We start from the raw sequence: 12,540 nt of genomic DNA on the forward strand, positions 1-12,540 counted from the left end.
ATGAAGAAGCTGTACCCAAAAAGCCAAATGCAGTCTGCAGGGACAGATGGCAGCATGATTATACTTGGAACCTTTATACTCCATGCAGTGCATGGCATCTCTTTTTTGTCAGTTCACATGGAGAGAGCTCATAAAATTATCATCTTTTCTAATACTTCCCTGATAATCAAGCAAATATTTTGTACTACTAAGAAATAATACACTTGTGCAGGACAGTTACACAAAATAGATGTTTAATAACCTGGATGGTAGCTTTGGATAGAGAACATGACAAGTGTTGTAACAGAGGTTGATGGTTTCTTCTTAGCTTATTTCATGGTTTATTTGTGTTTGTTTCCTTTATTTAACAGTTCCAATATACCATTTCAAGAACTTGAGGCTATTTTTTTTTCCAATGCAGTGAGAAGAAGATAAAATATGACCATTATCTAATTCCAAATGCCTTGCTGGAGCTGGCCATACTGTATCTAGACCAGGATAGAAGAGAAGAAGCAGTAAAACTACTGGAAAAAGCAAAGTAAGCAAGTGAAAAGCTTGTACTGATGTTTGATGTGTCTGTATGGTACTTTACTGGTTAGCAAAAAGCAGAACCAACTTATTAATACTGTGGCAACTCAGTGTTTCATTTTTTCAGTGGAAGCATGCATGCAATAGTTTTGGTGTTGACCTTTTTATTGGTAAATATTATCTGATTGTTCAGTCTGTGACTTAACCATCCTTCCTTATAAGAGAAAAAAAAACCCCACATTTTAAAGATGTTACATGAATGTCAATGGTTTCCATAAGAAATAACCCATGTGTAACAAAATACAATAATCTTTGTAGTCTCTTTATTATTTACTTAAAAGATGTATTAAATTAAATCAAGGCTCTCTGTTAGGACTAAAATAGCATTACTCCAATTGATGGCAAACAGTGCTGGTTTCTTTCCTTGATGAACTGCAGCTGAGATGATGCTTCACCTTGCATTTAGTTCCCTTTGTAATATTTCATCTGCCTCTGAAAGGCAACCAAAACACCTACTGTTTTGTGATAGATATTTCGGGCAAAGTAGATTTATCAGGAATAGTTGGACTTGATTGTGTTCTTTATTGTTTGCACCTCTGCTGAGCTTAAGTTTTTTTGAGAAGCAGAGGGAATTCAAATCAAACACCTTTGCCCTCTTGAAGCATCCTGCAGCAGGGTATTTCACCTTTCTGCTTGGATCCTGGATGAGGCCAGGTCCTGCATCTCTCCCAGTGCAGAGTCACACCAGCTGCAGGTCTGAGCAGCTACAAAACTGATGTCTGGCACCAAGTTATAAAGAGGCCACAGGTTTTGTGTTGAGCTTTTGTCCAACTCAGTCCACTCTGCCAGGCAGAGCAGTGAATCAGCCTGCTGGAAATCATGCCAAAAGGCTGTCAACACAAAAATGAAAATACTGCAATTGCTCATCTCTGGTTCTCTGTAGACTCAAGGGAGATATTCAGAAGAGTAGAAATGGCATTAGCAAAATGCAATGGGAAGTGTTTCCATTGCTTTCACATTCCTCTAAGCACACCTCTCCTCCTGTCCTTATTTCCTCCATTCAAGTCTCTCTTAAGGATGGCAATGAAGGGTTGAGAGCTCCTCATTCCATCTGTCCATCTGCTGCTTGCACTTTGCCCTGGTGGCTCTGTCTGGCTCAGGTCACAGGTCCCTTCAAGGGAGGGTTGTTTGGATTAAAGGAGAGCACCAGCAGTCAAAAGCTTTTAAAATATTATTACCCAATGTATGGGAAGTTAATACTCAGCCTTGCTATGCTCACATAAGTCATAAAAAAAAAGTGCAGTCCTTATATTGCCACCTGCAACCTTTACACAGCATTAAAATGCTCAAGGTTTATGAGCATCCAGCTGGAAACGCTGAATGTCCTTGCAGCCACCAGAGGGAGGATGTGATGCCTGTGGTGGGCTTTAGGACTGCAGAATTAGGTTTGCAATTGGCAGGAGTGCAGGCCAGCACTCAGCTTGTGCATGATGCTTGATTTGCTTGACCTAAATCCACCTACAGCTGCTGGCTGGAATGTTTCAGCTCTGGGAGAAAGAGTGGAATGAGATGATAAACAATTTTGGCTTGGTTGTGTGTGGAAATATTTCTGTTTGTATTACTGGGAGCTACAAGCAAGAATATCAACTGAATATCAACCTACTGATGAGAAATGCAGAATCTGCATGATAAAATCTACTTACTTTAAAAAAAAACAAAACTCCAAAGGGTTTCATAGTAGTATACAGCACCCCCCAGTCACCTCTTTTTCTTATTCAGCCTCTTGGATGTTGCATAAATGAAATTATAGGATGGGTGTGGAATTCCTTATTTTTACCACGAGACTGCCACTGCCATAGTGATGGCTGCCATGCTTCCATGCTTGATTTGAATTACAGGTTTTGAACAGAAATACTTCTAGGTTTACAGACTTTTTCATGGAATGTTTCTGCAAAGATGAGACCCATCTCCTAAGGGATGTCAGCATGGTCCTTGGCATCTGGATTCTGCATCCATCCTGCAAGAGCTGACACCTTAATTCCTACTGAGTAGGATCTGGGGTTTTTATGTGATCCTGGGGGGCATTTTTCCATCAAAACACAGCTGCTCTTCATGATTCTGTAACCCTCCAGAGCATGACATAGCTACTGGAAGCTATAGGCAGAGGATACTGCTGAGTCAGACACTGGGTGTTTCTGGGGGAATTCCTGCCTGTCTTTTCCCAGGCTGGTGAATTGCCCCTTGAAAGCTGATACAGAGTCTCCTGTGTGCCCACTTTCCCTTTCCAAGCTTCTGGGGCAGCAAATTTATTGGCCTTATTTCTTATACACAGTGCACATTATTGATAGAGGATGCAGATATGGGGTGTTTCCCTCTTATGGGTCAGGACAGCTTCTCTCTCTTTCTTTTTTTCTATTTTTTTGACTTGTCTCTCTGTCATTTAAATATGCTGAATTAAAATGAATCCAGCTTACTAAAGTAAAGAAAAAAAAAAAAGTGAAAATGTTTGTATTAAAAACTGGCAGCTATACTTCCAGAGGGGAGGAGGGAAAATCTATTTTCTAAATGTAAACTAAGTGGATGTTACAGATATCTAATGTGAACTCAATATTTTGATGGAGTGGAACACATTCAATTACTTATTAAGCTATATTTTTCTGGTAACTGCCAGACAGCAGAACTACAAATAAAGAACAAGGAGCTGTATTGTTTGGCTAGGAACACATGCCTTGTATTTTAGGGTAGGCAAAAAAGGAGCTTGTGAAGAAGAAAGGCTTTTTTTTACTCTCTACAGTTGTTTTACTTAAAGCAATAATATAGAGATAAGCTTAAAATGTTTTTAAAATATATACTCATTAGAGTGGATCTGCTTTTGTTTTAGACAAAACTACAAGAATTACTCCATGGAAACAAGAACACATTTCAGAATTCAAGCTGCCCTGCACCAAGCCAAATCCACCCCAGAAAATGGAATGCACTCTGGAGCCTCAGCAGTGTAGTAACTTTTTCTTCTTTGGTGTCCTGTTTGTTGCAAACTTTGATGCAGAAGATTACTGACAGTATAGAATTGTTTCCCTTCTCTTTCAAGTCAGTAAGAAACCAAATAATTTACAATTTTGAAGGTGATGCATAAAACACTGATCTCATGTAATAACATGGCAAAAAACCTCTCAAACCAACCATAACCCTGAAAAATACTGGTTTTCCAACAGTGGCTTTTTGAATACTTACATCTGTGTAATTCATTTTTCTATCACGTGTGCCTTTTTTTCTTGTGTTTGCAACATTTACTTAGCAAGCTTCCATCATAATGGGGAACAACTGACAAAAAAAACAATCTACAAGACTTTAAGAACCCCTGGATTTAATCTCAGCTATAAAAGTTGGTTTGAATTCATACTGCTAGAAGTTGAGAAGGAAGCAAATCTTTTTCCAAGTACCTATTTAGCTGAAATGGTGTGAGAAAATCCCAGTGCACAAGAAACAGAACAAGGAGGAGCTCCGGATCTTGGGCATTTCCAGTTGTACATAGAAAGATTTGTGCTTCTGTAAGAAAATGGCTGGTGATGAAAATGCAAATATCTTGGCTTTCTGTTAAATTTGGTTTTCATGTTAAGTTTGTTGCTCAGAGCAGCTGAAGGATTCACCAAGGAGCTGATGGGGGCAGGTTGGTGGCTGTAAAACTGCATCACTTCTTTGACAAGTCTAAAAATGAGAGTTCCTTGGGAAGATTTTTCATCAGAACAGATTTGAAGATTGAATCAGATTTAAAGCACAAGTCCTGGAAGGTCATTAAAGAAACAGCAATATTGCTCTGGTTGCACAGCAATAGTTACTGTGACAGTCAATTCCTTCTTAAAAGTTGTTCTTAGGTTTGCCTAACTTGAGATGTTGATGTTTAAAGGGATTGTGTGGCCATGATCCTGTTGTTAGGAGGGGCTGGAGCAGGAGCAGGCTCTCTTGGCACAGTGCTCTGCTTTTCACAAAGGAGAGCTCCTTATCTTTTTGCTCTTTTTATTATTCTTTTGGGGGAATTTCTGTGTTAAGGGGCTTTGAGAAGACAGCAAAGAGCTATCTCTGCTTTCCAATGCTGCCACAGAATTGCTGCTTTTCTGGTGAAGTCAGACATAACACATTTTTTATTCATATTTACTATTCTCCAAGCTAGCTCCATATTTCTACGTCTGTAGCTTTTTTTGGGCACACTTCTACCTCTCTCTGGAAAGAGCTTCTTCCCTATAACCCCTTCTGATATGTGGAGATGAGAGGTCTTCTGGCAGCCCTTTTTCTCCAATGGAGATGTCAGGAAGATTCATACCTAGGTACCTCACAGTGAATATTCTATCTAAAGTGATTGTTCCCAGCAGAAAATTGACAGCTTATAGCTCTGCTTTTACCTTCTCTAAGGAAATTGTTTTATAATTGCAAATTAACATGCAAGGAGAGAGAACCACCTGTTCCTCAACACAGAGAACTTGGATTGTCTTAAAAATAGACACACTTTCTGAAAGTCTCCCCAAGTTAAAATCATAGCTGAAGAATGCCTTTTCTAAAAGTGACTTTCTCAGATAAATTCAGATAAAATTCAGTATGAAGTTATGCTATTTACATATTGCACATCAAAACTTCACGTGTAAAAATTCAGTCACTCTTTGTACAGAATAAAAAAGATTCTTGTTCTATTTCATGCTTATAACGCCTCTTCTTCCAGTTGTGTCCTTTTCAAATATTTTGGCCTTCTTAGCATCCTTGAAGCAAGCAGTGCCATGAAAATCAGCATAAATTGTACTTTGCAGAAAGAACAATCCTTCTGACTGTACTCAAGGCCACCAAAATGCTCTTTGAAATTTCACCCACAACAGAGTTTTGCCTGATGCTGGATAAACTGCACAAAGGGCAGACTGTGCAATATGCACTCAAGTTCACTTCTTCTTTGCAGTGATGAAAACACTGAGATTTTCACAGTTATCTTTGAGCACCAGCAGTGGTCATACCATGGACTTGCTCCCCAGTTTCACCTGAGGACTTTTTCATAGTTACCCACCACCAAGCAGTCTGTGCTTTCATTCCAACTTTTTAGCTCCCCCTCAGCAGGAAATATTCACCTTCCTGATGCACCAACAGAGGTTTCCAGGCTGTAATTATCTCAATTCCTTAAAAGAACAGAACACTTTGCTTGCTAAAAATGAAGGGAAGGTCTGGTACATTGTCCCCATATACCTTTTCCAATGTGTAAACACTTTTAATTGCCCACGTTACTCTTGGTTCATAAATGTCTTCATTCAGACACTCTTCTGTGGCTAGAGATCAAAACCTGAGTTTTTGTCAGGGCTGGAAAGTGTATGCTGGGATTTTTTTTTTCAATTCCTCTCCGGAAGCTGCAGCTCCCTGCCTGAAGCAGCTCCCCAGAATGGGAAATTGCTTCCTCACCCTGGAGTCCCATGAATTAGGAAAAGCACAATTGGTGGAAGTTCTCAAGCAGCTTCAGTGGTCGGTGAATTCACCCACCAGCAAACAGCAGATACTGTAATGGAATCACAAATCCTGGGGTTTCAGCATGGCTTAGGAATCAGGAAATGTTCAGTTGGATGCAGCCAACACCTCTGCAGAAGCAGCAGCACTTCCTTCAGCTTTCAAACTCTAGCCTGACCAGTGCTGGAGAAACCCACTCTGTGCCCCCCCAAAAAACAAATTACTATTACAGCAGAAAAAAACTTTCTATATTCAATAAGACACTCATCATAAAACTTTCAGAAAGGTTTTCTAATTTTTTTTTTAGGTTTTGTTTTTTTTTTTTAAGTATCACTGACATGTGGTTTCCTACCAGTAGCTGAGAAGGGGAAAATTCATACTTGGGTTCCTGGATGTCTGCAGCAGTTGCCAAGGTGCTCCATGTGCTATGGCAGCAGTCAGGAAGGGAAAAGCAGTAAAATGAGCATCATTTTTTTATCATCAGATCTGCTATGTGGAATCCATGCATGATCCCTCATTAAACCAAAAGGGAGGATATGGGGTGAAAAGCCAGCAGCTCATCCTGAGGCCTAAGGAGATGTAACCACATCAGCATTGAGCTCCTGTAAGTAACACCAGATGAGAGAACCTGTTGGATAAACCGTGGTGGGCTGAAGCTGAGCCTGCTCAGGGGTTTTCTTGATGATCTAAGATTACACTGAAGTCACAAACCTGATGAGTGATATTATTGGGAAACACTCACTTAGGGTTAGAGCACTGAAGAGCACTTAAGAGTACTTAAAATGCCCAACTAAACCAGTAGGAGAAGAACAGGCTTTGATTTATTACTGATACTCAGTTCTCTTATAATCAACAATTAACACATTCTGTCACTAATGGTTAATTAACAAGCCTGTCCCATTCTGACAGTCCCTTGCCTCAGGGTGTTTACACCGCATCCAGCACTGGGGCAACTTGGCCTTTTCTAAAATACAGCAGCATCCAACAGGAGAATCAAACATTTCCTGCCATTTCACACTGTTTTCAGCATTAAATTCCACCTCGAGTGCCTCGGTTGATCTATGGCCTGGCTCCAAGACAGCTCAAAGATGATGTGATGATGGCTTTGCCAGTTTGCTCGCTTCTGGCCCAAGAGAAGCATCAGGTAATGGTGCTCTGGGTGACACCAGGTTTTCCTAGAGTCAGGCCCAGAATGCAGAAGGCATTCCCAAGAGCTTAAATAGAACCCTCTCTGCCTCCAGTTCCACCTGCAAGGTGGACTTCTTGGGCATAAAAGCAAAGCAAATGGATATAAAATGACCAAAACAATGCATTCCACAGGGTTCCTCCTCTGGGAGGAAGGGGAGATGATAGGAGAGGTGAGTCATGGTGTTTACAGCTGCACAGGAAAGTGGTTGGAAACGTCACTGATGAGCAAGATTGGAAAACCTGAACAGACTAGAAATGAACTGGCTTCTTTTCTCATGATGTTCTGCAAATGATTTTTGTGAGAGATTGAAAGCAGAGCATGTCATGGCAAGTAGTTTAATGGAATGATCTGTCATAAAATATTTTCTGGATATGCTATCTAGGTTTGCTTCGGGTGTTTAAAAAAAAAAAAAAAAAAAGCTTAATTCAAATACTTTCTTTTCAAATGATGCCCAGTCAATCCCTGTCTACAAGATTTACTCATAGCAACACAGCCAATAAATATCTGCACTACACTGGTAAAATTCTGCACGGTGTTTTTGTGCAAATTCAATAATTTGAAACAAATTCAATAATGTTTTTGAGGACTAGGCCGTGTTCCATTATTTTCTGGGTATTTTACATGTCTGGACCTACTTACTTCCATTTCTGGCTCAATGTTTATTTAGAATTATGCATTGTGTTCAGCTCTACTTGCTTTGTCTCCCCTTGACTATTTTACAGAAAGAGCACAGAGCAGTCACAACACCCCATGCCCCACCCCTCCCACGCTGTCATTATGGGATGCTTCAATTAACAAAAAAATTTTAAAAAATCAGAAATGTTTATGTCATGTTAGACAAGTACTATAACAACAGTTCCAGGTCTGTGGCTGGAAAGCAATGTGCTGAGGAAGAGGAGATAACTCCAGAATATTCAAGCTTCACCTTTTCATCTCTTGCAGTCCCTTCTCTCCTGCAGCACACAAGGCTTGGAGGTAAGGAACAATTCCTGAGGGCTGGAGCTGTGTGGGATGCTTGAAGTGCTGGAGGCACAGGGGCCATGCCTGGTGGTCATAGTGTCCTAGGTGCAGCTCTGGGAGGAGCTGTCAATGTGGTGATTTTCCTGATATTTTGGTATAAAGAAGTCTGATGCCTTTGCTTGACACTATCTGAAGACGAAGAAACAGGAATTTATCTCCAGTGGGTAGCAGAGCTCAGTAAATCATCCTAGGGAGGAGAAGCAATGTCATCTTATCACTCAAGCTACAGCAGATGGATCATGTTCAATGTCATCTTCATTTGGGTACAGTACCCTCCACTCCTGTCATCACCACCAGGGTTTTACAGCCCGTGCTGGGCAGCTGCAAGGGTTTTTTTAGAAGCACCCAGCAGGGCCAGCTAGAGTTTTGCTATTTGCTTTGGCATTCACTCTTAGGGCTTGTGGATACCTGGGTCCTGGCTCAGGTTTCTGTTCCATGATGCTGGGCTCACTGCTGATGCAAATAATTCTGGCTTGGTTTGCCCAAGAAAAGGCAGCTCCTGGGTAGTGGCTCTGCCACGTGTCTGCTGAATGTATATGACCTGTGACACACATCTATATATAAAAAAGGATTTATAGATGTGCACCCCAAAAGTGTGTGTATGTATTTATACACACACCAGTAGCAGGCTCTGTAGCCAAACCTTTTTTGAGAAGTTGTCAGAACTGGTCAAAGTATTAAATTCATTAATTTAAAGAAGAAAACAAACCAACCCCGAACTTAAATATATGAAGCAAAAACCTCTGCCATCTTTTCAGATGAGGGCTGAGGGAAACGCAGGGAGGCTCAGGGCCATTACTAAGGGGCTGCTGTGGGATCATAAAGGAGAAACAAAGTGTGCAGTGTGTAGCCTTCTACAAGGACAAATCCTAAAACAAATACGCAGTCTAGAAAGAGCCCTTCAGTGAGGTAACCTCACCAGAAAGCAGCTTTAGGCTGGAGAGTTCAAGGACATCAAGTTTCCACTCCATGGCACAGCTCCATCACATCATTTGGGAGGGATTCACCCTTTTTCCCCTTGAACTTCTGCCTCCTCTGTCTCCCTCAGCCTACTCAGCCAGGGAGAATTCTTGACTAGACAGGCACACTCACTAACGTGGCAGAAGGGTTGGAAAAAAGATGCTAAAAAGGTAAAAATTTGCCTGCCTGCAGTGAAAAACAGGGGTGTGGGCAGCCAGGGTGCAGTGGATTGAACATTTACTGGTGTGTGCAGGGTTGTTGGTGAAATGCCTAATTTAAATTAAAGATCAGTGTTTTCTAGGAGCTGGTGCTGCAAATAAGAGGTTTATAAAGTTACCTCCTTGTTTTCCAGCAGAGAGGACAGAGGTTTGGGGGCTCTTGGTTTGTAGGATGCTTACGGTCCCCTCTTGCTCACTAAATAGACACCTTTGTGCTGCTGAAAACACAGAGGCATTTTCACAAATATTTTTTTTCCATCACAGATACCTCTGCAGCTTTTGCTTAGCTAAGTGCAGAGTGGATATTGTAATAAATCAGCATGCAAACAGTTAGTTCTTCTATGTCAATCAAAAAGATGCTTTTTTGCAGAGTATGTTTAGACTGCTCTTTTTTTCTCAAAAGGCATTAGCCTTGCATTTCATACCAAGAATTCCAAAGCCCCTAAACTCTCACCCCAGAACAGGTTTAAGTGCCAGATAATCTGCAAAGGCTGGTTAGCATAAATTATGTTCTTCAAAGTGAAATGCTTTATAAAAGGAAAAGTTAATCCTTGAAACTAATTTGTATTCTGGGTATTAGGTTGAGAAGGGTTCCTCTGAACAGATTTTACTTATGTTCTTCAATAGGTTAACCACTAGTATATATGTTTTTAATAAAAATGTCTATAAAAAAACAACTATTTGCAATCAACTAGAATCCACTTTGTTTCTAAATCCATTTTAATCCAGGATTTCACTAACGAGAGGTCCTGTATGTTTGGTTTCAGCCATCTTCTTTATTTAAGTGACAGTGTGAGGCAGGAGAATCTTCATCCTTACCAGGATTGCACAAGGACAGGAAACCTCCAAGTGTTGAAACTGTGGCAACTTAAGTAAATTCAGGTATGTCACAACCCCTTAGTCTAGAAACATAACACTTCTACCACTGCAAAAAAAAAAAGGACTGACACCCTTCCAAACACCTCATTGCTTTCAGCCCTGGGAAGATACAAGACAATAGGAATTTTTAAAACCTTCTGTGATTAAAGCCCTTCTACAACACCAGCTCCTCACAAAGAAATTCTCTGAGCTTTTGTTTGTTTATGTAGAAATTTTATGTATCCCTCTCAGCTTTACATAATGAACTGGAAACAAGTAATTAGGATTATCATCCTTAGACATAAAATGATTAAAATGGTGATTCCAGGAGCATGCAAGAATTCTGAAGCATAAAGGCCTTTATAAAATTCAGGATTCATTGTCATTGCACCAGATTTGTGGGAATCTTGCTTTTGGCTGTCCAGTGAGACAAAATCCATTTCCTACTAAAATCTGCAAATGTAACCAAGCCATTTCCTTGCTGTGCAGCAACTGTGGATGTTGGGGATGCCCTTGCTCCCTGACTGCTCTGTTCTGTGGCACTTCTGTGCCAGCTTAGTTTTGGAATGGGATAGCAGGTTTGCTACAAGGCTGTGGTGTCCAGCAGTGACAAGGGGGAGGACAGGATGTAGACTTCAAATTCCATGCCTAAAATTGCAGAGGATTGAGCCTGAGGATCCACTCAACCAGTTGTGGGTCTGTGCCAGGGTTGTTTTGCCAGTTACAGTTCCAAAGTCCAAATAGCATTGTTGCACTGAGCATTTTAATCACACTGAACTGTCCCTATGAAATGCTTTATAGCAAGATTTTTTTGATGACTGTTGAGGTACCTACAGAGGTCAATACACACAGGAGCTATAAAGGGTTTGTTGGGTTTTTTTTCTCCATGAAAATTTTACTTCCAGCCCTTGGCATCAGGACTGTGGCTGCTCAGGTTGAGGTGAGGAAGAGCCAGACCTTTACACTCCTTGAGCTGCAGTTGGCTCTGGCTGGGAAACAGCTGTGCTGTAAATGGACTTTTTTAATGTGTTTGAAGTGTAAGTCATTTGTCAGACACCTCTGAGACAGGAGGTAAATATTACCTTCATCTTACAGGTGGGGGAATTAAGACACAGACCTGGTTTCACAGCTGTAGCTAAGTTCAGGTTATTTTGTGTTTAATTCAGATCAATTACCTTTTTGAATTAGAAATCATCCAGAACAGCATTGCACCTAAAAACTTGAAAAAAGCATTTGATTTATTTGTTATATTTACACATTTGTCTTTAAGCTAAAATTTGAACTTTTTTGGAATGTTTTTGTGTAATCAACTCTAGTTTTAGCCCTTCACACCTTTTTGCTGTTTAACAAGTATTTTAATAAAAGTAATTTTTTTCCCTTAGCCCAGTAAATATATCAGTGTTAAAAGTTCAACTATACAAAGTGCCTAGAAAAGCATTCAGCTCAGTAATTGGTCACTTCATGTTTCTTTCAAATCTTTCTTAATCAAGCCTTGTAATAAATAAAGACTAATACCAACATGACAATGCTGTTTTTTCAAACTGTTCATTTGCCAGTTTTAACAAGATAAATGAGTACTTAATGTGGACATTGTTTTACCACCAAAAATTAAAAAAAAAAAAAAAAAAAGAAAAGAAAAACTAAACCCCCAAACAAAAACCAACACCCTGAAACAAACAGACAGAAAGGAGGACACAAAGGAGCACACATGGAATGATGAAAAGGAACAATGATATTGCACAACTTCAGGTCTCTCTCCTTAGATTTTGATCTGTGTAATTAGGCATGTGATGAATTCAGCAAAAAATTGTGTCCAGATCCACGTGGAGCAATTTGGGTGAATCTACAAGAGGAAACTGCTTTCAATTCCTTCTGACTGCTACTTGGAGTTCTTCCCTAAGAGAGTAGGTTGCTGTCAACTGCAGGAATAATGAACAAATCAACGTGGCAATTCTGCATTTTGCTGACCAACCCTTCAGAAATTCTCCATGACTCACACATTCTTCTATCTTGTATCTACACTAAGTCTTCAAAGTACTTGAGTCTTTAAACACTACTGTCAAGTACTGAAAAGATACAGGAATAACAAGAACATTCCCTGATTTGTTGTGGTTACCATGAGATGCAATCTCATTTTGCAAGATGATGTCTCAGCATTGTGTTGAATGTATAAAAGTCACAGTAGGGTACATTAAGGAGAAAAAAAAAGAAAAAGAAAATCAAAGAAAAATAAAGGAAACCCAAACATGCTAAGTAGATAAAAGATCTTTACAGCTACATCTCTTAATAAGCATGTAATGTTTGCTGTAGAAATTA

General features: G+C 40.0%; 1 protein-coding gene across 1 annotated transcript in view; it reads left to right on the forward strand.

Annotated features, from left to right (window-relative positions):
* The window catches only part of TTC39A (tetratricopeptide repeat domain 39A), a 43,894-nt gene extending 38,705 nt beyond the window's left edge, over positions 1-5,189 (forward strand). The window contains exons 17-18 of the mRNA XM_071750169.1: positions 401-517; positions 3,389-5,189. Coding sequence (XP_071606270.1) covers positions 401-517; positions 3,389-3,506 — 235 coding nt within the window. The 3' untranslated portion in view covers positions 3,507-5,189. The remainder of the gene's footprint in view (positions 1-400; positions 518-3,388) is intronic.
* The last annotated feature ends 7,351 nt before the right edge of the window (positions 5,190-12,540 follow it).

The sequence above is a fragment of the Heliangelus exortis genome, chromosome 8 (genome assembly GCF_036169615.1).
Source record: "Heliangelus exortis chromosome 8, bHelExo1.hap1, whole genome shotgun sequence".
Taxonomy (NCBI): Eukaryota; Metazoa; Chordata; class Aves; order Apodiformes; family Trochilidae; genus Heliangelus; species Heliangelus exortis.